General features: G+C 31.3%; 1 protein-coding gene across 6 annotated transcripts in view; it reads right to left on the reverse strand.

Moving 5' to 3' along the window:
- Positions 1 to 7023: 7023 nt before the first annotated feature.
- The window catches only part of LOC143082271 (cilia- and flagella-associated protein 54-like), a 68091-nt gene continuing 53408 nt past the window's right edge, over positions 7024 to 21706 (reverse strand). For 4 of the 6 annotated variants that reach the window (XM_076257904.1, XM_076257888.1, XM_076257897.1 and 1 more), the window contains 13 exons: positions 20838 to 21013; positions 20124 to 20303; positions 19463 to 19641; positions 18800 to 18924; positions 18076 to 18184; positions 17229 to 17409; positions 16244 to 16511; positions 14961 to 15086; positions 13698 to 14373; positions 12236 to 12389; positions 11723 to 11806; positions 10049 to 10186; positions 7024 to 8156 (listed from right to left, as the gene is read on the reverse strand). In XM_076257904.1, coding sequence (XP_076114019.1) covers positions 7932 to 8156; positions 10049 to 10186; positions 11723 to 11806; positions 12236 to 12389; positions 13698 to 14373; positions 14961 to 15086; positions 16244 to 16511; positions 17229 to 17409; positions 18076 to 18184; positions 18800 to 18924; positions 19463 to 19641; positions 20124 to 20303; positions 20838 to 21013 — 2621 coding nt within the window. In that variant the 3' untranslated portion in view covers positions 7024 to 7931. Of the gene's footprint in view, positions 8157 to 10048; positions 10187 to 10704; positions 10726 to 11722; positions 11807 to 12235; positions 12390 to 13697; positions 14374 to 14960; positions 15087 to 16243; positions 16512 to 17228; positions 17410 to 18075; positions 18185 to 18799; positions 18925 to 19462; positions 19642 to 20123; positions 20304 to 20837; positions 21014 to 21706 lie in introns of all 6 variants that reach the window. The other 2 variants (XM_076257912.1, XM_076257919.1) reach the window with 2 other exon arrangements.

A 21706-nucleotide genomic window follows, 5' to 3' on the forward strand; every position in this document is an offset into this window, starting at 1 on the left:
GGTCGAGTACGGTTCAGACTAGGTCGAGTACGGTTCAGACTCGTATAAAATGGTTGAGTACTGGTCAAGTACACATTCAGACTGTCAAGTAAATCACAGACGAATTCAGACTGGTCGAGTAAAAATCAGTACAGTCGAGTACAGATATAGGCCATTTCAGATTTTTAATGGTTTGAAGTGATTGTTAAATATAACATTAAAATGACAACACAACATAACAGGACTATACTACAAATTAATAGAACATACTGGACAAAGAAACAATCGAACAACAGCCAACAAAAGGCACCAGATTTAAAATTTAATACGCCAGGAGTGTGTCTCGTCCACACAAGACCCACTAGCAACGCCCAGAAACAAAAGTTCGAAAGCCAAAACAAGTACAAAGTTGAAATGCAAAAGTTCAAAAAAGCTGATCTAAATACGGCCAGGGTTTTCTGCTTGGGATACGAACATCCTTATTATTTAGAATAATTTAAAACTAATTACAGGGAAAAAACTTAATATCATTACATAATCACTGTTTTTTTATTACTGATAAATTCGACGGCAGTCCGGTCTTTGGGTCATTCGAGTTAACAGCATGTCAGTACTTTGATTGTATAAAACTTTTTATACATATAGTTTGCGTGTCATTATATAGCACAAAAAACTAGCAGGTAGTTATAGTTTTTAATTGTATGTAAAAAAAATATTTATTATCACTTTATGCAGTGAGCGTATTATATGTCGTCTTGAATATGTAGTAAAACCATGAAAACACTATCAAGACAGGTATTAACTGAAAATTTACAATCATCTATTTACATGATTTATATACATTTTATTACATTTGCAAATATTTAATATTGACAGAACATGCAGAAGATCATGAACTATAATCAAGGTAAATAGTTAGCAGACCACATGCACATTCATGCAAAATGGTAATCTCCTGATAAATTGTTGATCATTGTTATACCCTCACTTGGTAAAGTATAGCGTTTATTGCAAGCATACAATTATTACAAAGTAAACCTAGGTTACGACTACTTCCGGTTGCAGGTCCAGTTACATAAAAAAAAATGTAAAAAATCGGAAAATTTTAGAATTTTTGTCATCACATTTTAATTCATCGGCATATATTTGATTTGGCAGTTGTCATCAATATTTCTTTTGATTACAGGTTGCATTTATTTTTGAATAACTTAATAAATTTAACGTTCTACTATTATAATAAACAGCTTCCATTCTATAGTCTTTTTTATCTTTAAATATATACAGTACTATAAATAGGTTTCAGAAATACAAATTGCGTCGTTCAGAAAAATAATTTATATTTCAAGAATTATATTGTGCTCGTTTGTTTACTAAGTTTACGAAATTTTACATAAACATCAAGCATTAACAATTAGTTTGTAAACTGAAATTGAATTCGAATGAATCTGATGTATAGTTTATGTAAATCATTCCATTTAACTTTGTTCATATTTAAAATTTCTTACATTTTTTTTTTAATACTTAGTTTTCAAAACCATTGTCAAGTAAGTATAGAATTTTTTTGTTTGAGGTTTTAATTTTAATAGGTCTAAATTCGATCCTCTATGTGGGGTAAATAAACATACTACATAATTAGCTATAAAGGACAGTTGTACAACACGTTGTGCGATAATATGGTGCGCTTTCTAGGGGGATTTATATAATGATTTTTAAGAAAGGCATAAGCTAAAGTGAGAAGCAATATTCAGTGAGTGATTCCATTAATATATTTGAGAAAATAAAATTTAAATTTATCATCTCAACTAACGGGCTTTACATTAACTCATTTACAATGACGCTGGATTCTTTCGGATTGAATCACATCATCTTCTATCTGATGAATGCTTTTTAAATAATGGATGAAAAATTTAAGTAACAATAATGTGTCCATAGTACAAGAATGCCCCACTTGCACTATCATTTTCAATGTTCAGTGGACCGTGAAATTGGGGTCAAAACTCTAATTTGAAAGTTCATATCATAAGGAACATGTGTTCAAAGTTTCAAGTTGATTTGATTTCAACCTAATCAAAAACTATCTTGACCAAAACCGTTTTCCAAAAAAATTTAACCTAAAGCGGGACGAACGAAAGGACGAATACACAGACCGAAAAACTAAATGCCCATAAATGGGGTGCATAACAATAGGCGTGCTTATTGATTGCCAGCGAGAAAAAAAACCCTAGACCACAGAAAAGGTTAATAGTTCACTATGCGGTCGGAAAGTATGACCAAATCCATGCCAGAAAGACAGATAATAGGTCTAAGGTATGACAAACATTCGATACGATTGGCAACAGAATAACATATAGCAACCAGTGATCAACAATAACTGTATTGTAGGTTATTAGCCTTAAACAATCAAATAAAGGTTCAGGCGGTGTTTAACATGTGTATGCACTCTCAACCCTCCCCAAACCCGATCAGTGGTGTAAAGCATTTAAAACTGTTTTGTCAATTGAAATTGAATTCGAATGAATAGTTTATATGAATCGATCCATTTAACTTCGTTCATATTTGAAAATTTCTTACTTTTTTATATGATATTCAAAACCATTTTCAAGTTAGTATAGAAATGTTTTGTCCAAGGTTATAGCTTTAGTCTAAACCCGATCCTGATTGTGGGGTGAATAAATATACTACACATAGCTAATGGACAGATGTACAACTCGTTGTACGCTAATATGATGCGCTTTTAAAAGGGGATTTATATAATGATTTTTTAATAACTGCATTAGCTAAAGTGAGAAGCAATATTAATATATTTGAGACTAGATGTGTAGAAACGACACGAATGGCCCCGTCTCAAAAAGTCAAAAAATCGGCATTTTCAACAACATAAGTGGACACAAACATGATGGTAGTCTTACTATCAAAAATCATCTCAAAATCTGAAGGCGAATAGAAAAAATGTCAGTTTATATTAGATTTCCAACAATTTTGAAAGTCCAAAGCCAGTGATTTTGACAAAATTTAGCGGAGCGAAATGAAACAAAAACTTGATCTGGAATTCATCATGGTTAACTCACATACCACAATTCAGCCTAACATGAGACTGAAGGCGTTTACAAAATAAGTCAGTATAATGGTTCGTTGCGGAATGACGGAATAACGAAATAATGAAATGACGGACAAGGGTAAACCTATGTGGCACCGACAACTTAATTTGTTGCGGGGCCATACAAATGAAATTAAAATTGAACATGTCAACCAAAGGGCTTCACATGAATTCATTGACAATGTTGCTGGATTTATTCGGACTGAATCACTTCAGCTTATATCTGATAAATGCTTTTTAAATAATGGATAAAAAATGTAAATAACAATAATGTGTCCATAGTTAACGTATGCCCCACTTGCCCTATCTTTTTCTATGTTCAGGGGACCATGAAATTGGGGTCAAAACTGTAATGGGAAAGATCATATCTTAGGAAGCATGTGTTCAAAGTTTCAAGTTGATTGGACTTCGATTTAATCAAAAACTATCTTGACCAAAACTGTTATCAAAAAACTTTAACCTAAAGCGGGACGAACGAAAGGACGGACACACTGACCGAAAAACTAAATGCCTATAAATGGGGTGCATAACAATAGGTGTGCTTGTTTGATTGCCAGCGAGAAAAAAAACCTAGACTACAGAGAAGGTTAATAGTTCACTATGCGGCCGGAAAGTATTACCAAATCCATTCCGGAGAGACAGATAATAAGTCTAAGGTATGACAAACATTTGATACGATTGGCAAAAGAATAACATATAGCAACCAGTAATCAACAATAACTTTATTGTAGGTTATTAGCCTTAAACAATCAAATAAAGGTTCAGGCGGTTTTTAACATGTTTATGAACTCTAAACCCGCCTCCAACCCCATCAGTGGTGCAAATCACAATAAAAACCAGGTGCTTCGCAGAGCGCAACTTTATACGACCGCAGAAGTCGAACCCTGAACAGTTGGAGCAAGTATAGACACAACATTCAAACTTGATACAGCTCTGAATTTGGATTGTGATTAAACAGTTGACACAACATAGGTTTCTGACACAGAATGAATGTGGTCTAAGAACTTAAACTTAAAAACTACCTATTATGGTCCAATATCCAAAATCAAAATACATGGTTAGATTCAGCATATCAAAGAACCCCAAGAATTTAATTTTTGAAGAAATCTAATAAAGTTCAATTTTGAACCCTTTATACCTTACTGTAAACCAATTTGAAAACGGGACAAAATATTAAGATTCTAAATACATGGTAAGATTCAACATATCAAGGAACCCCAACAATTCAATTTTTGATGAAATCAAACAAAGTTTTATTTTGGACCCTTTTGGCCCCTAGTTCCTAAACTGTTGAGACCAAAACTCCCAAAATCAATCCCAACCTTCCTTTTATTGTTGTTAACCTTGTGTTTAAATGTCATAGATTTCTATTCACTTATAACAAAGTTCTTGTGCGAAAATCAAGAAAAATGCTTATGCGGGGCCTTTTTAGCCCCTACATCCTAAACTGTTCGAAGTAAAACTCCCAAAATCAACCCAAACCTCTTTTTTGTGGTCATTAAACTTGTGTTAAAATTTTATAGATTTCTATTTGCTTATACTAAAGTTATTGTGCGAAAACCAAGAAAAATGCTTATTTGGGCCCTTTTAAAGCCCCTAATTCCTTAACTGTTCGAACCAAAATCCAAAAATCAATCCTAACCTTCCTATTGTGGTCATAACCTTGTGTTTAAATTTCATAGATTTTTATTTACTTATACATAAGTTATTGTGCGAAAACCAAGAAAAATGCTTATTTGGGCCCTTTTTTGGCCCCCAATTTATAAACTGTTGGGACCACAACCCCCAAAAATCAATCCCAAGCTGTCTTTAGTGGTATTGAACCTCCTGTTAGAAATTTATAGAGATCCATTCACTAAAACTAAAGTTATTGTCCCGAAACTAAATGGGTCTTCGGACGATGACGATGCAGAGGAGGCAGACAACGACAACACCATACCAATATACCAAACCAGTATGTAAACCTTATTTTGATTTAGCTGGAGTATTTATTTGCAAATATATCGTTCTTATTTGCAAATATATCGTTCTATCCAATAAAAGACCAAAGTCACCTGGAATAACTGTGGTTTTTGAAAAGAGAAGTACTTTTGATTCCTCAATGAAGATTTCTTTGTGTTTTATACAGATTATAAGTTTACTAACATTGTGGTATATGTAAAGTGTGATCATCGATTACTTGTAACGTGACAAAAAGAAGATCAAAGGTCTTATTTAACTTTGTGTCTATAGTTTTTTTTGTGTCAAATTGTGACTGTCTCAAGTTAGAAACCTTTATTTCAGTGGTTTCCGTTCGTAGCTGTATATTATCGTGGTTTTAGCTTGCTTTAATAGCTTCCTATGCGGTATGGGTTTTGCTCATTGTTGATGGCAGTGTAATTTGGTCTCATCCCATTATTTTATATTATCGAGTTTAAATTTCATTGTTGTGGTCTATGTTATGTCAACACGACTTTTGAAAAGCGGTTAACTACTGTGGCCTTTATCAATATGGATCGGGATTTTTCGAAGGGTTCTATAGTTCTATGAATTATTTTCGTTAGGATGTCAACTGAAATGATATCCTTGATGTTCAAATAAAGTTATTATTATTGTTGCAACATTTGAAAAGGTTCAACATTCACTCCAACCTTCTTACCATTCTCAATTTAAGCATATGTCCTCGCAACAAGCTTTTAATCATAAAGAAGCTTCTATCCATGTTTAAATTCCCTGAAATTGTTGATATCTTCTCATAGCAATGCCTTCACCAACAAAATCTAACATTTCCATTTCCTGTCTTTAATAACTTTGTCATAGGTAATGCTTACGATTTATTACACGTTTCTTTATTTTTCTCTCCATCATAATATATATCTGTTTGAAGTTACCATATGTGATATTCTTTCAGTAAGCTTTGACTGACAATTTGACAGTCTATGATCACACAGGATTATGGAAATTTCAAACGAACTCAAAATCTGAATTCCTTTGTGCTGAAAATTGAATTTTTAATTGCAAAAATGTTTTCAGTCTCTTTTTTTTAGTACTGGTATGTTAAAGAAATATGCAAATGGTTAAACCATAAACTCTTTTCATCAATATTTTGTTTTATTTTAATTGCTAGTTATAGCTACTCTACTTTCTTCATTGAATTTAGAATTATATTTTTTCATGTAGATTTGTATTTTGATACATATTTTTCAGGGGGAAAAAATATTTTTCCCAAAACATTGTGCTACTTACTCTAAACTGAAAATTATGCAATTGCAGCTCAAATGGAGAAACTAAATAATTAGCACAAAATTAATGTTGTACATTCAAATTTCTTTAATTTAGAAAATATAGCAAATCCTTGCAAAAATAATACTGAGGTTAAATAGAAAACTAAGTAAAATTGTATGCATTCACCAATTTGAGTTTTACATTTTTTCCATTGTCATTAAAAAAAAATAACTGTATAGGGGCCTATGGAATGTATTTTTATGATGTAATGATTTTCAACTGTTAGTCAATCCCCTTTATCAGAGACAATCTTAGCAATACTTTTTCTATTGTGTTAGTGCTTTTTATATCTAAATTATAATTTCCTATGAAACTTCTTTTCATACCCAAAAATTAGACTGAGATATATATGGTAACTAAGAATTGTCCAATCTGGCAGCAATACTGTGCTGAATAATTGCTTTTTTGGCCGTGAGGAATGTCACAAAAATGCACTGTCTGAAAGAGGTTAATTAATCTCATAAGTCCAACACTTTCTGCATGTATACCAGACTCGGTTTCCTTACCTAGTAAAATTATCGCAATACCTCATTAATATGCTATGGCTTAGATAATGCAATTGATATACATCTATGCTGCTGGTTAAGCATTCAAATAAATTAATTCATTTCTTACAATTCATACAGGCTGTTCAGACTCAATTCCTCATGTTAACTTTATTATAAATAAAACTCAAACAACAATAGAACTGCAAATAATTTAATGGGATATCCATATATTTAATAAAATATCTCTTTGAACAATATAAACAACAGCACACAAAAGTGTGTTCTAACTGCAATTAAATACATGCTCTGCAAGTAAATAAACAAATTAAAAGTATATAAATTACAAAATTTTAATAAAAATAAATTAGTGTAAATATCACAGATTATCATAATATTGGAATGCAAATGCAATGGCAGAGAGGACGGACATAGAATAAGTGTACAATAATATTTTTCCCTTTATCATTTGGTTGAAATAAGTGAGATATTTATGGAATAAAACATAAATGAATAGGTGTGGTATTCATTTTGCATCTATTAACTGATAACGGTGGGTTTTATTTTTTTACAGGTTCTTATATAGAGGAGATCTTTTCTCCTAATTATAATTTTATTCATGTTTTCCTTTCCTTATCATTTAACATATTTTTGTATGATAAAGATGGATAGGTCAATGTTTAAAACAAAAATCTTTCATGTATATAAATGTTCATTAGAATTCAATTTATATCTTCAGACCTGCTTCAAAAAAAGGCTTCACATAAACATGTATATGCATTAATTGGTGAAATGTGTTACTTAATTGTGTTTAGAGTTACACAATACACAGCTCTTATCTTTTCAAATCGATGCATTCTTATTATGACGGACTTGTTTTGACTGACTTGTTTTGAAAGAAAAAAACTACAAAAAAATATCTTAATTAAAAAAAAAACTTCATTGACAACAATGAAATTGTCTTTTTGTAGCAAGAAATTAATCACACATATTAAAAAAAATCTTTTAAACCAAATATGACAGTCATTAAAGATGACTTTTGTTTTAATTTTATTAACAACAGGTGGCAGTAAAAGTATCAAAGTATTGAAGGTCTATTTATTGTTCTAATTTGTTGCAATACTCTCTCTGAGAGACTCTTTGGTCAGTTCTTTTGTTGGTGAAGATGCTGCTGTATCTTTAGTGGACTCTTTACTCAGTGATGTATCAGATGTGTGCACTATTTTAAGCAGCCATTTGACCATTTCACCTCCACATATCAAGGCACCAAAGCTTGGGTCAAATAAGTTTTCCAAGCATCTGATGTTGGTCTTGCTGACCTCGAATGGAATCTGTAAATTGAAGAAAAGAAACAATGTCAAATATATATCCAGAAATAAAGTTTCCTCAAAGTAGAGAACTATTTTACAAGATAAAATAAAAACATAGGTTTACAAAGAGGTGGTATGTGCATGGAATTAAAACACAAAAAATTATTTTCAAAAACATAACCTTTGGTCAAATTTTACACTTGTAAAACTACAATCACAATAATGTGCATGCATCAATCTCAAATTTTAGTGTAAAAATTTAAAAAAAATAACAATTTTTCTGACTGATTTTGGTCCCTAAATATTATTAAGTTGTAATTTTACTTTGAATTATGACAACAGTCAATGATAATTTACTATCATATAATCAAACAAGAAAAATTACTATATCATGTCAAAATGTCATGATTGCAAATCATTATGTTTTTTACTATTATAGATCATTTATACTACTTAAGTTTTTTCTATTTTAAAAGCATAGACTGAAAATATACCACTATAACTACTAAAGCATAAAGATATTGCACATGCTGGTGCACCAAGTTAACCCTTACTCTTTACTAGACATTAACAAAAATCAATGTTTAGTGGGCGTAATATTTATTTCCAAACAGAAAGTGACTTCCCAGCAGATCATAAAATCAATAACATAGTATTTTTCAACACAATTAAAACTTGAAGACAAATGATCAAATCATTCTTCAACACAGAAGATAGTAATATGTTAAACAAGAATGTGTCTATAGTACACTGATGCCCAATTTGCATTAAAATTAAAATTAAAGTATTTTTTTTCAAAAATGGTTGCACAGCAGATTTGAAAATCATTTACAAGGAAAAACTCAACATAATACAGTTTCAGATCAAATATCAAATAATTCCTGAACACAAACACTGAGCAATAAGTTATAACAATTTTGCATGTTCAGTGGGTACAAAAATATTTCTAACAAGCCCAACAATTCTGAAAAATAACTTGCAAAGTAAATTTTATTAAAAACTAAGAATTCCACACTGCAACAAATGACCTGGACAATGCAATTGCAATCAGGCCCGTAGCCAGGAATTTCCAGGGGGGGGGGGGGGGGGGGGGTTATTTGGACTCACAAACTCGACTTTAACAGTCACAATTTGAACAAAACGTTGACTTTAACAGTGCTTATTTGTTTCCGAACCCCCCCCCTGGTTACGGGTATGGCAATATTGGAGAAACATGTAATATATGTATTAGATTAATAACATACTGTTAGTTTAATGTTCATATATTTAGAACTGCTGTTAATCTACTGTATATATTTAGACTGAACTCGGTAGATTTTCTATATTTTTATTTTGATACTGTACAAGAAAAAAAAGGAAAAAATTAAAGAAACCTTTATGCAGAAAAGACATGCACCTTTTGCCATCTAATGTAGAATAGTAACTAGACTATCGATACTATACAGTACACCTTAAAAGCATTTCAGATGAATATCACTCTTGCTGGTGCTGAGACAAATACTGTGCTCACTTATGATTTAAAGAAGTTACACATTGACTAACAAGTCATTTCTCTTAAAGGGAAAGTCAAAACTAAGAAGAAAACTCTTTAAGGATCAGTAATGCGTTTTATGATAGCTAGTTTCATCAAATTTTTTTAGGCACACATGTGAAACTGAAGTAAATAACCTGTGTTACTTAATTAGAAGCTCAGTATGAGATTATGAAAATTATTGATCTAAATGTACCATTGATTTTCAAGATGTGCATCCATTGCATTCGATCTAGCCTAGTTTTTTAAATAGAATAAATAAAATTTAGGGTAAATCTCTTACAATCACCAATTCTGAGTGGAAAATCACCAGCAAGAATGATTCTCAACTAAACCCATGTGTGTACTGTATATTGAAATGTTTATACTTTTGCCCTCCTACCTGTTTTCTAATGTCAGATTGTCTTACCATCCGAGCAGAAGTAATGTCTGACCTTGAACGTTTTGACATTGCGCTCGACATTGTTCTTGATTTTATAGGAGTATGTGGGTAAAACTCTGGTGCAGTTTTGGGTGGTAGCTGAAATCAGCCCTAATGTGTTAATATTGTGATTTCATACATAACTAACCGGGGTGAAAATCAAAAGTTTGTTATATGATTATTTGATTTTCAAAATAAGCTGAAAATAAATTATGTTATAAAATGCTTTTTATACATTGGATACTTCAATATGCTGGAAAGGTGGGTGTCTACTAAGAATTACGGTGCAAAAACAAATATTACAAATAAAAAATTATCAAACAATATTTCAAATAATATTTTTAAAACAAGCATTAAAAAAAGGAAATAACTACTTTGTGTGTTTAACTAGCATTGTGTGACAGTTTTATATGTAACAGAGCATTGTGCAACTTTTTTTTATAAAATTATACCAAATGTGAACTAATTCTTAATAATGTGTGGGACAAATATAAATAAAATATAAATATCTACATAATAAAAAACTGCATTTTAACATCTAAAAAATATACTATTTAAAAATGATAACATTTGTTGCCGTGTAAAAATTATGCAAGAATACATGATCATACATTTACCTTTTTCTTAATAGACTTTTTCTGTAAGACATTATTTCATTTAAGAATAAAATTGCATTACTGAACCTATAGTCTTATTTCATTATGTCTGAATAAAATAGTTTCCTTATGTAATTTAAATCATACTTGGGTATGTTGAATCTATAGATGATTGATGGTTTCCCAAACAAGAGAGTATCTAGGCTACAATCTCATTGAAGGGTGATAGTTCAAGAGAAGATTGATAATTTGTTTATTCCTATTTTCTAGGCAACATCAATGACATAGGATTATGACATCATACTTTCTCTTTCTACTCAAGTGAGAAAATCCAATATTAAGTTGCATGATATGGAAAATAATTACATAAAAAAGTTCAAAGGAAAATTGGAGAAAATATCAATGAAAGATCACGTAAGGAGGCTGGAGGATACAACAATTTCAGCTAAAATTTCACCATTTTTTTTTTCATTACAAATTTTAATACACTTAGTCTATTAGTTGTTACTTTATGATATGGTACAAAAATCTACCTCAAATTGTATTGGTCCCAGATAAATTTTAAAATGTTTATAACATTGAAACAGCTCTAAATTATCTCTCCTTGATTAAAAATGTCAATTTTTTTCTGTGCATTAAGTTTTTTTTTGCATGAAATTGAAAAATATTGATTTATATTCTCTAGCCCACTTAAGTTTTGTCAAAATTTTTGTGAAAGGTGATATTTTTAACATTTAATTATGAAAAGATCTGCATGATCTTTGTTAGTCAAAAGGTACACAATCACTAATCAGAACGAACGTACAAACTGCCAAAAACAACATGAATTTTAAATGGCTTCAAAGCCAATTTTTTTTCGGTTAGAAAATGTTTGCACTTCAGCAGAAAAATTGAAGAGTAAATCAAACTTTTCATATAATTCAATTGAGAAAAGAAATTAAAATAAAAATTTTAATTTTTAAAAACATGAAACTGTTAATTGTGTGAATTGGAACACCAACATACCATTCATATACATGACAATTTATATAATACTTACATCAATAGGTAAGTTACTAGGCTCTGGTTCTGATACCATTCCTAGTAGTGACATTACATCTGTGATACACTGCATCAGTAAAGTCTGAAAAAAGGGGGGAAAAAAACATTACAAATCCATGTGTATTGTGCAAAAAAAAAGGTAACCAATTCAAAAGTAGTTCTGTTAACATGGTTGATCAAAGTGTAAACCAAGGAATTTAAAAAAAAATCTAACTGACCAATAATATTCACATATTTGTAGATTTGCAAATCATATCAGAAACATAAAAATTATAAAACCTTGTCAACACTGCCTATGTTTCTGAAATTCTTCTTTGAAATAACGATCTTTTAAAGGATGTTTAATTCAAATATGGTATAAACAGACCATGCAAGAGCTGTATAGCCTCTGAAGACATCATCATCATCATATGGTATAAATTGAAGTAAGACCATACTCAGCAAAAATATCAGGACAACTTAGTGTTTATATGACAACTTTAAACTTTAGTAGGTAGGTAAAAAAAGGTACCTCTAATTGTTCATCCCTCTGTACTTTAGGAGACAGTGCCTTTATCCTCTGTGTTTTCTTGGCCTTGGTAGAGGGTGTTGGTGATGGAGCAACTGGTTCCTTCTTCTGTTTCTCTTGAAGGGAAATTTCCCCTCTCTGACCCAATACTGCAAGCCTATTTTATAATAGCATCAATAGTAAATGGTATAATCAAATGTGATTAAAAAAAATAAACAGTGCATAATAGAACAAATGTTGACTTTTGATGAGGTTGATACGATGATTTATCAACTTCAGAGATATGACATTAACCCTCGGCCATTGATCTCAGAGAGTATCATATCTTTGGGGATGATCAAACATTGTATCATACTATCAACCTATTCAAAAGTAAAAAAATGTATAATATTTGAAGCTGCAACTATAAGCATTTTAAATTTCTTGTCGTCATTGACAAGTCCATATGACATGATGTAAATTTGAAATCATAATTGGTTAAACCTTTTAAAACTATTTATGAATGAATGAAGAAGAATTTATCAAAAGTATGCACTATGGAAAATGATAAATATTAACAAAAAATTACAGAAAATAAGAAATCAATTACTGGTTATTTACTAATCAATTCAAAACGGATTTCTGTGGATTTATTATTATTTGTTAGATACCCCTTATTGTGGATTTTGGGTAAAGGTAAACCACTAATTTAAAATGCAAATTTTATATGGATTGGTATGCAGACTTTAGAAAAACCAAGAAATCAAATATCTACAAACTTACAAATAAAGGCAACAGTAGTATACCGATGTTCAAACTCATAAATCCATAGACAAAAAACAAAATCGGGGTAACAAACTAAAACTGAGGGAAACGCATTAAATATAAGAGGAGAACAACGACACAACACTACAATGTAACACACACAGAAACGGACCAAGCAACAGACAAAATCCCACGAGAATAACAAATATAACATCAAAACCAAATACATGAATTTGGGATAGACAAGTACCGTGACACGTCTTATCGCAATGTGAATTTACACTAAAAAATAAGAGAAAACAAACAACGCAACGTTAAAATGTAACACATACAGAAACGAACTATAATATAACAATGGTCATATTCCGGACTTGGTACAGGACATTTTTAAAGAAAAAAATGGCGGATTGAACCTGGTTTTGTGGCATGCCAAACCTCCCCTTTTATAGCCATGTGAAATATAACATTAAGATGACAACTCAACACCACAGGACTACAATATAAATAAATTGGAGAATACAATTGACAAAGAAACACACGAACAACAGCCAACAAAAGGCAACAAGTTGAAAATTTTAATATGCCAGAAGTGCATTTTATCCACACAAGATCTGCTAGTGATGCCCAGATAAAAAAGTTTGAAAGCCGAAACAAGCACAAATATCCTTTCACCAAAATTAATATCCACAAAAATATGTGAAGCCCTGGGTGGACTACTAACCTGTCATGGAGATCATTGAGTTGTGCCATAGAAATCCATTGTAATCCTTGTACAGTAGGCTGCGTTGTTTTCTTAAAAAGAGCATACAGCAACAACACCCTGGAGTCAGGTCCTTTAGCATCTGGATTCAGTGGGTCAGTCTCTTCCAAAGATGGTTGATAGAACTGCAGTGCCACCTGTGGCTCAGTGGGTGATGTCACAGGTCTGTCACTTGGCATGTATGGCTCCATGTTAGAACCAGGAGGTGGGAGGGGCTTGCCTGGATCTGCAGTGATTGCCAGGGGAATAGATGGATCCATATCTCCAGGATTGGTCTGGTTTTGAGAATATGACGTACAAATGACCTCTAAGTCCAATTTTGGTAATGCTGGTACAGGTAAGGTCAACATTGATGGTGGATAAATTCCACAACAGGTGGCGCTATAAACTGACAGATTACTAGCTAAGTATGTATGTAGTCTGTTCAATCTGCCAATCCAAGATCCACACAGTAACATTGATCTGACAACATCATGGTTCAATGATGTGTCGTACTGAGCATGACTGATGAACCCAAGGTCAAACCCAGGTCCAAGGTCACCTAACTCTTCAGCCATATCCTCTTGCTTGTTTTTCTTTGTACTAGAAGCTGACACAGTAGCTGTGAAGCACATTCTTTGAAGTATAGTCTGATAACCTGTGAAATAGAGAATATTGGACTTTACAAGTTTAAAATTAATGTACATGTAACTGAAATGCGTTTCTTTAATAGACAAGTTCTTAAAATGAATGTGCCAGGAATGTTTCTGCTTTCTCATTTTTTTTTATATAGATCAGACTTTTGGTTTTCCTGTTTGAATGGTTTTATACTAGTCATTTTGGGGCCCTTTTAAATATAGCTTGCTGTTAAGTGTGAGCCAAGGCTACCTGTTGAAGGCAGTTATTTGACCTATAATGGTTTACTTTTACAAATTGTGACTTGAAAGACAAGTTTTCTCATTGGCACTTGTACAACATCTTCGTCTATCTATGTAGCTTACATAATAATGTTACATAGCCAAGTTCTATCTACGTTCTTTAGTTTTCTATAAGGTGTTATGAAAAAGTTATGGACAATCCAAAATATATTATTTCAATTCAATGTACAAACATTTGAATTCCCCGCAAGCCTTTTAGATTCTGAAAATAAGAGTAGCCTATACACTTAAAATGCAACAGTATGAGACATAAACAAAAACTGAATTCTTTTTGCTTTCAATATTACAATAAATACTAATTTGAGACCTAATATATGAATCCATCCCAACTCCTTTGCAGTGTCCTTTGTTCTAGATACTTGTTCTTCATATGTCTCTACTTTCTTTGTTTCCTGAGCCTCTATGAGGGGAGCTAACTCTTCTTCTATTTCATCTGGAATAAGAAATACACAACATTGAAAATGATGAATAAATCCATGAAGTAAAATAGCAAGATATTTAAAAATGCTCGAAATCTTGCACTCTGTAAAAACATGTAAGCATCTGAATTCCTTTTTTTTTCATTTACCAAAATTTCATCTTTAAAATAATTTTAATTTGGAGACTTATACTACTGACAGTCAAAGTATGATTTTCTGTTATTCAAAATAAAGACAGTATATCTTAAAGTAAACTACTATTCATCACACAAAAAAAATATATGTATCTTAATTGAAGAAATATTATAAGCTGAAGTTAAACAAACCCTTGTATGTTTATGCTGTAAATTCATAAATCATTGCAAGGTTTTTATTAATGGGAAAGATGAGACTGAATGAGTATTCATTAGAACTTGCATTCTGATCTATCTGTATGCAGATTTTCCTCAAATGAAATTTAACTAAATATACATTTTCCTTCATTCTTTGAAAATTGCAATAATAAATACTAATTGATTTTAATTTGCTGAGGATTAAGTGACAGAGACAACTCTTTAACTTTATCTTTCTATCTTCTATTCATGTAGACATAAAAATACATTTAAGGGGGTTCGCGGGTCTAAATCATTTATATAGGATATCTCTATATTTTTCTATAAATGAACTTTATCTTATAGTTAATAGAAAAATAAAATAAAAAAGTGGGGTCACCGTTCATTTGCGCTCACAATCTGCCTTCGAAAGAAGCATACATTTTTGTAAAGGCAGTTTTTTTCTGTTGAAGTAATAGGAGAAATAAAGGTAATATCGAAATAAAAAAAAGAAATTTATTACAGAAATCGCTAAAATTTTACAATAATTTAGTTTAAGTACAGTTTATATGGAAATTATATTAAAAAAGATAGGTCACCGATTAGTTGAAAAAGATATTTCAATTTTAGAGCCAAAAAATGGCATTTTTCCACCAAAGGGAGATAATTTGGAACTTTTTCAATGATGTATACATTTTGAAAGTCATCTGGGGCCAACACGAATTGATTGTTTTGATTGATTTTTGTACCATATGATAAAGTAACAACTACAAAAGGAAATAAATAAAATTTGTAATGAAAAACAAATGTTTGATTTTTTTCTGAAATTTGTATACCCTTGAGCCTCCTTAAAATCTTACTTTTGTACTTCTTCTTCTTCTTGCCCAGGGTATAAACACTAACAAGATCTAGAGATAAAAAGTCTGGTATATCATCCTGAGCTGTTTCTGAGAGTGGCTGTGATGTTACAACTGTGTCACCAATCAATAACATTCTACTTCTCTGAGCCTGAGCCACTGCTGTGGCACACCTGATTGCCACATAGGCTGCTCTACGATGTTTCTCAGAATCGTCCATATCTTCACTTTTACCAGACTTTGCTCTGCTGCTTAAACGGTCCTTCTTGCTCTGAAAATGTAAAAAGTTAAATAATAAGTTATGCTACACAAAATTTAATTGTTTTTTGCTAGAAAACATGAAAACATTTATAAATGTTCAAACATTTTCTAAAAAGATCTTATTTGATGTAGCTTCTTGAATGTCTGGAGACAAATCCTACTTCATTGGATTAGGTATTTTATATAAGCTAGTCTATTAGGAAGACAACTTGGGGTTCGTGTTGTTTATTCTTTAGTTTTCTATGTTGTGTCATGTGTACTATTGTTTTTTGTTTGTCTTTTTCATTTTTAGCCATGGCATTGTCAGTTTGTTTTAGATTTATGAGTTTGACTGTCCCTTTGGTATCTTTCATCCCTCTTTTATACAGCTATTTAGAAAAATATTATTATTTACCGTTTTCACTTCAATTTATTTCATTGTTTTTAAATAAAAACATGATATACTTACATTTTCCCTTTAGATAAAAAAAAAATTAAAGAAATAACAATAAGAATATGATCAAACTTGCAAAAGTAAAAATTACCCAATTTCTTTATTGGGACCTGTCCTCAAGAAAGAAAATCCTGATTATAAAAACAGGCAAAAGGGGAGGTAAGCATTGAGAAATTTGTCACAATCTCCCGTTTCCTACTTTAAATTAGATGAGATTTGAACATCAGTACATTACTGTTGTCCTTAGTTAAATTTGCATCCATTGCAATTTATGTAATCCATTTTCATACACACCTTATAAGATTTAGTACTGGTGGCTTTACTTTTGACAGAGTCCATTGTTCCTGGTCTAACACTGGCCGTTTCATCCATGCCATCTTGTATAATTTCCAGTGACCCGTTAGGCTTTAGAATCACTAGTCCAACAGCAAACAAATACACTAGGGCAACTTCTAAATAGGCTTGTCTCATCAACCTGTAATATATGAGTTGTATGTGAAATAAACATAGAAATAAAACCAAGTCTAATGTCTAAACCCAATCTGACTTTCTTTTCTTTTTGTAAAGTTTTTTTTTTCTTTGTGTTAATCTGATGAGACCTGCCTTTTTAATCTGATTTTTATAGTGTGTTCTTATGCCTTGCTGAATCAATATTAATTCAATTTGTCACAATTTGTCTTGCCTTGAGTTTTACAATGATAACTGACATTTTATACAAGTGAGAGGTTTACCTAGCTATAAAACCATGTTTGATCCACCATTTTCTATATAGGGAAATGCCTGTACCAAGTCAGGAATATGATAGTTGTTATTCATTAGTTGGATGTGTTTAAGCTTTTGATATTGACGTTTGATTAGAGACGTTTATTTTTGAATTCAGTATATTTGTGATTTTACTTTTTTTCAGTATTTAGAATAAACTGATTTCAGCATTGATCCTGGAGTACTAATTTTGTAGATTTCATGGATGTATGTTAACCATATTTTAACGTTGAAAGTACAAATTTCATAGATTTCTATACATTATAAAAATAACAAATTCCAAAATCAACGAAAAAATTTAGCTTTCTAAATCCGCACAATTCGATACTCATGAATACAAATAAATCCACAGTATACATTACATTTTTTAAATACTTACCCTAGATCATGGTCATTCCTGTAGGATGTCTTGATAGCCTGTAACAGAGTATCAGCAGCCTTTCTTGGTTGGACTTTACCATGTAACACCAACATTCTCTCTACTTTGCCTATAGTTAAAAAAAAACAAAAAAACATTTCATTATGTATGTTCTTGAAGATTACAGTATGTCATACATTACGAAAATCATTGTCTCAAACTTACTCACAATCAAATACACTTTCATGTATATGTAGTAGTCAAATATCTGATTTATATATATGAGGCAAAATGAAAAAAAAAATGTTTATTTGATTTCTGAAGGAGGAAAAAAATGAAAAAAAGTACTGGATGCTGGTCTTAAATCAAAAGTTTTTAGTACAGTTATTGTACTTTGACTAATATTCAGAAATCAACAAATTTGGCAATTAAAATAATGAATTTTGTGTTTTGAGCACAAATTTTGCACCCAAGGTAGAAAATGGAGTTTTAAGAGTGGACACAGAGTACCAAATTTAATAAAACAAAAGCAAATTTCTACAATTAATGGCTCTTCTTTGATGTTTAAAGCAAAATATTTGAAAATCCTAAATCCTTACACCTAAAACATTGAAAATCGTTGAAACAAAAGGGACCAAAGAGAAAAGCCAAAAAGAAGTGATACTGAAATACAAGATACAAATAAATAGGAGTTATATTTTAACATTTCTTTTTATTGTTTACCATCTTTTTTTTTAATTCTCACCTAAGTTGAACAGTATTTCAGCCTCTAAATTGGCCTCTCTGGACACACTAGCTTGAGATAGCTCTAAAGCTGTTGTTAATACCCCTAAAACTTCTGTCCATAATACAACAGGATCTTTGTCAGTTCTACAATTTAAGGAAATAAATAGTACATGTAATAAATAAGTTAATCACATTATTTTTCTTATTGAAAAAATATTGAAATCTTTGTGCAGATTTTAATATGTTTTATCTTGTTGTTTGTTTTTGTTTTCTCATCACAACAGAACTATATGAACTATTCGAACTCAAGGATGTTTCTCAGATACTTGTCGTCTGCTTTAACCCTTCGATGAGATTGTAGCCCAGAAACTTCTCGTTTGATGAACTTTCAATAATTTATAATATGAATGTACACGGGTGTACAATTTGCACTATCATTTGTTATGTTCAGTGGACCATGAAATTGGTGTCAAAACTGTAATTTGGTATTAGAATTAGAACGATCATATCATAGGGAACATGTGTACCAAGTTTTAAGTTGATTGCACTTCAACTTCATCAAAAACTACCTTGACCAAAAACTTTAACTGAACTGGGAGACAGACAGACAGACAAACAAAAGGATGCACAGACCCAAAAACATAACGCCCATAAAGGGGGGCATAAAAGTTACATATCTTACCCATTCCTGATATATTTAGCAGCATTACGAGCCATGGCATGTCCTATACGTAATTTGACCTGAGCTAAACGTAACATATGTGAAATATAAATATTCTTCATTGGACTGATAGGAGTTGAATAGAATGATTTCTCTCCTTCAGGGAAATAGTGCTGTATCTCTTCTCCTAATGTCTCCATCTATAAAATATATATACTTAAATATAATCACATTAAATGAATGTTTCATTAGAATCTGTAATTTTTATTGTCTGATACAATCTGGGCCTTCTAATGTAATATTTTATTTTCAAACAAAATACAACTGCTATAAATACACACGCAATCCATGGCATAATGTAAATCATGAGGATGTTGAGCTTGATGTAACTCTAACTTCATTGATTGGTATACATATAAAATGTTATTGTATGAATTGAATGCTTCCCCTTATAATTTTATAATGTTGAACTTAGGCACATTTTTAGTATGCTTGGGCAAAGCTTTTACACCCCCAATGAAATTATAAATATAGGTATATAGTAAAAAATTCAATTAAAACTGCTCAAGCACAAATATATTTTAACAGTTGCTGCCCTAAAACAGGATTCCGAAATCATGCTACTGCAATATACATCAATAGAAAGGATAAAAGAAAGATTGCAAATTGTAAAGATACCTACCTGTTTTAGAATAAGCTGTTGAGCACTGAGGTATTGAACTAATGTTTTCTCAGTAAACAACACACTATCATCGTCCCTCTCAGCAGCCTGTAAGTCAGTCTTCAGGACCATACATGTAACCAGCTGTTGTTGTGTTGGGATTGACAATTTTGGTACTTTGTTCAGCAACATAATTGCATCCTTTAAAAATAAATCTTCAGTTGAAAATTAATGATTCTAAAAGCCATTTGAAAGTTAAATGATATAAAATAAAGTTACCTTGGAAAATGTATTAACCTTAAAGTATATGTAATATCACTTTGACCTCTGACCTTGAAACTGAATATGTTAAGGGCTCTAACCCATCAACAATCATTCAATCTAGTTTGTCACAATTTAGAAGTATTACTTGGCTATTATATACTATGCAGAAAGTTTTTAAATGACATAGAGTTAATACTGTCAGCATAGCCCTCTATCAAAACAAATGTGAGAAAACACATCTTTAAAATTTTCAATGAACTCAAAAAAAAAAAAACGTGCAGCAAGATCAGATTTATACTTTGACTAGGGTAGTAAAGTATATTTTTTTCTTGCAATAAATTTTTATTTCAAAAATTTACAAGCTTGAAGCTCATTAATAAACATGTTTCATACAGCCCCATCCCCCTCCTCTGTACAATCGTTCTTGACTAATATCTAATTATTAACACTTTCATATAATCATTAAAGTACCTCAATCAAAGATATAGTATTTTCTTGACTCTTTCCTTCCATGATGTTAAGCAGTGCCCCCTGGTACAGGAAATCAGCCTGAACTTCTAAATCGCCACATGCTTCAGCTTCACCTAATCCTTCTATACAATACTGGCGACAGTCTGCCAACTCTTGTAGAACTTTAGTTTCTGGATCTATAAATTGAATAAAGAGCATGTTGCAAAACGGTTAATTTATTAATATAAGTGGGATACCTTAAATTTACGTGGATATCAGAAATGTTTACAAATCCTTGAAAATAAATGCTGTAAGAAAATGTGGGACTATCTATTATGTCGATCAATATTTACTATGACAAGACTAAATCTAGACTTTTATTCTGTTCCTGGTTAATATCCAGAGATGCAAACAGTTTTTTTTTTCCTGTCAGACAATGGGGCCTACAGGGTACCAAGTTTTGCCAGACCCATCAAATTTCTGCCAGACCCATATTTTCACTCAAAAATCAAATGAAATTATGCTATTGAACAAACGTTAATTTTGATTTTGTTGATATTATTATTATTTTAAAATAACCTGTGATTCATAACAATTGTAGTTTATTGAATAATACAATACATAATATTGATCTGATTAAAAGTTATTCTTCACAAGAGTACTTGGAAACAAGATAGTCATTGGTAGTTTCATTCTGTTCAAATTCAAAATCTGACTCATAGTCAGAATCATTATCACTCCCAGATTCATTCGTCTCATTATCTACCTTGTCTTTTACCGGGTTTCGACCCACTTACAAATTTTATCGGCCATGACATATTTCCTGAACTTATCAACTATGCTTAATAGACCTCCTTCCTAGAGAGCGAATTTCTAAAACAAAAAACATG

This window comes from Mytilus galloprovincialis, chromosome 1 (genome assembly GCF_965363235.1).
Source record: "Mytilus galloprovincialis chromosome 1, xbMytGall1.hap1.1, whole genome shotgun sequence".
Taxonomy (NCBI): Eukaryota; Metazoa; Mollusca; class Bivalvia; order Mytilida; family Mytilidae; genus Mytilus; species Mytilus galloprovincialis.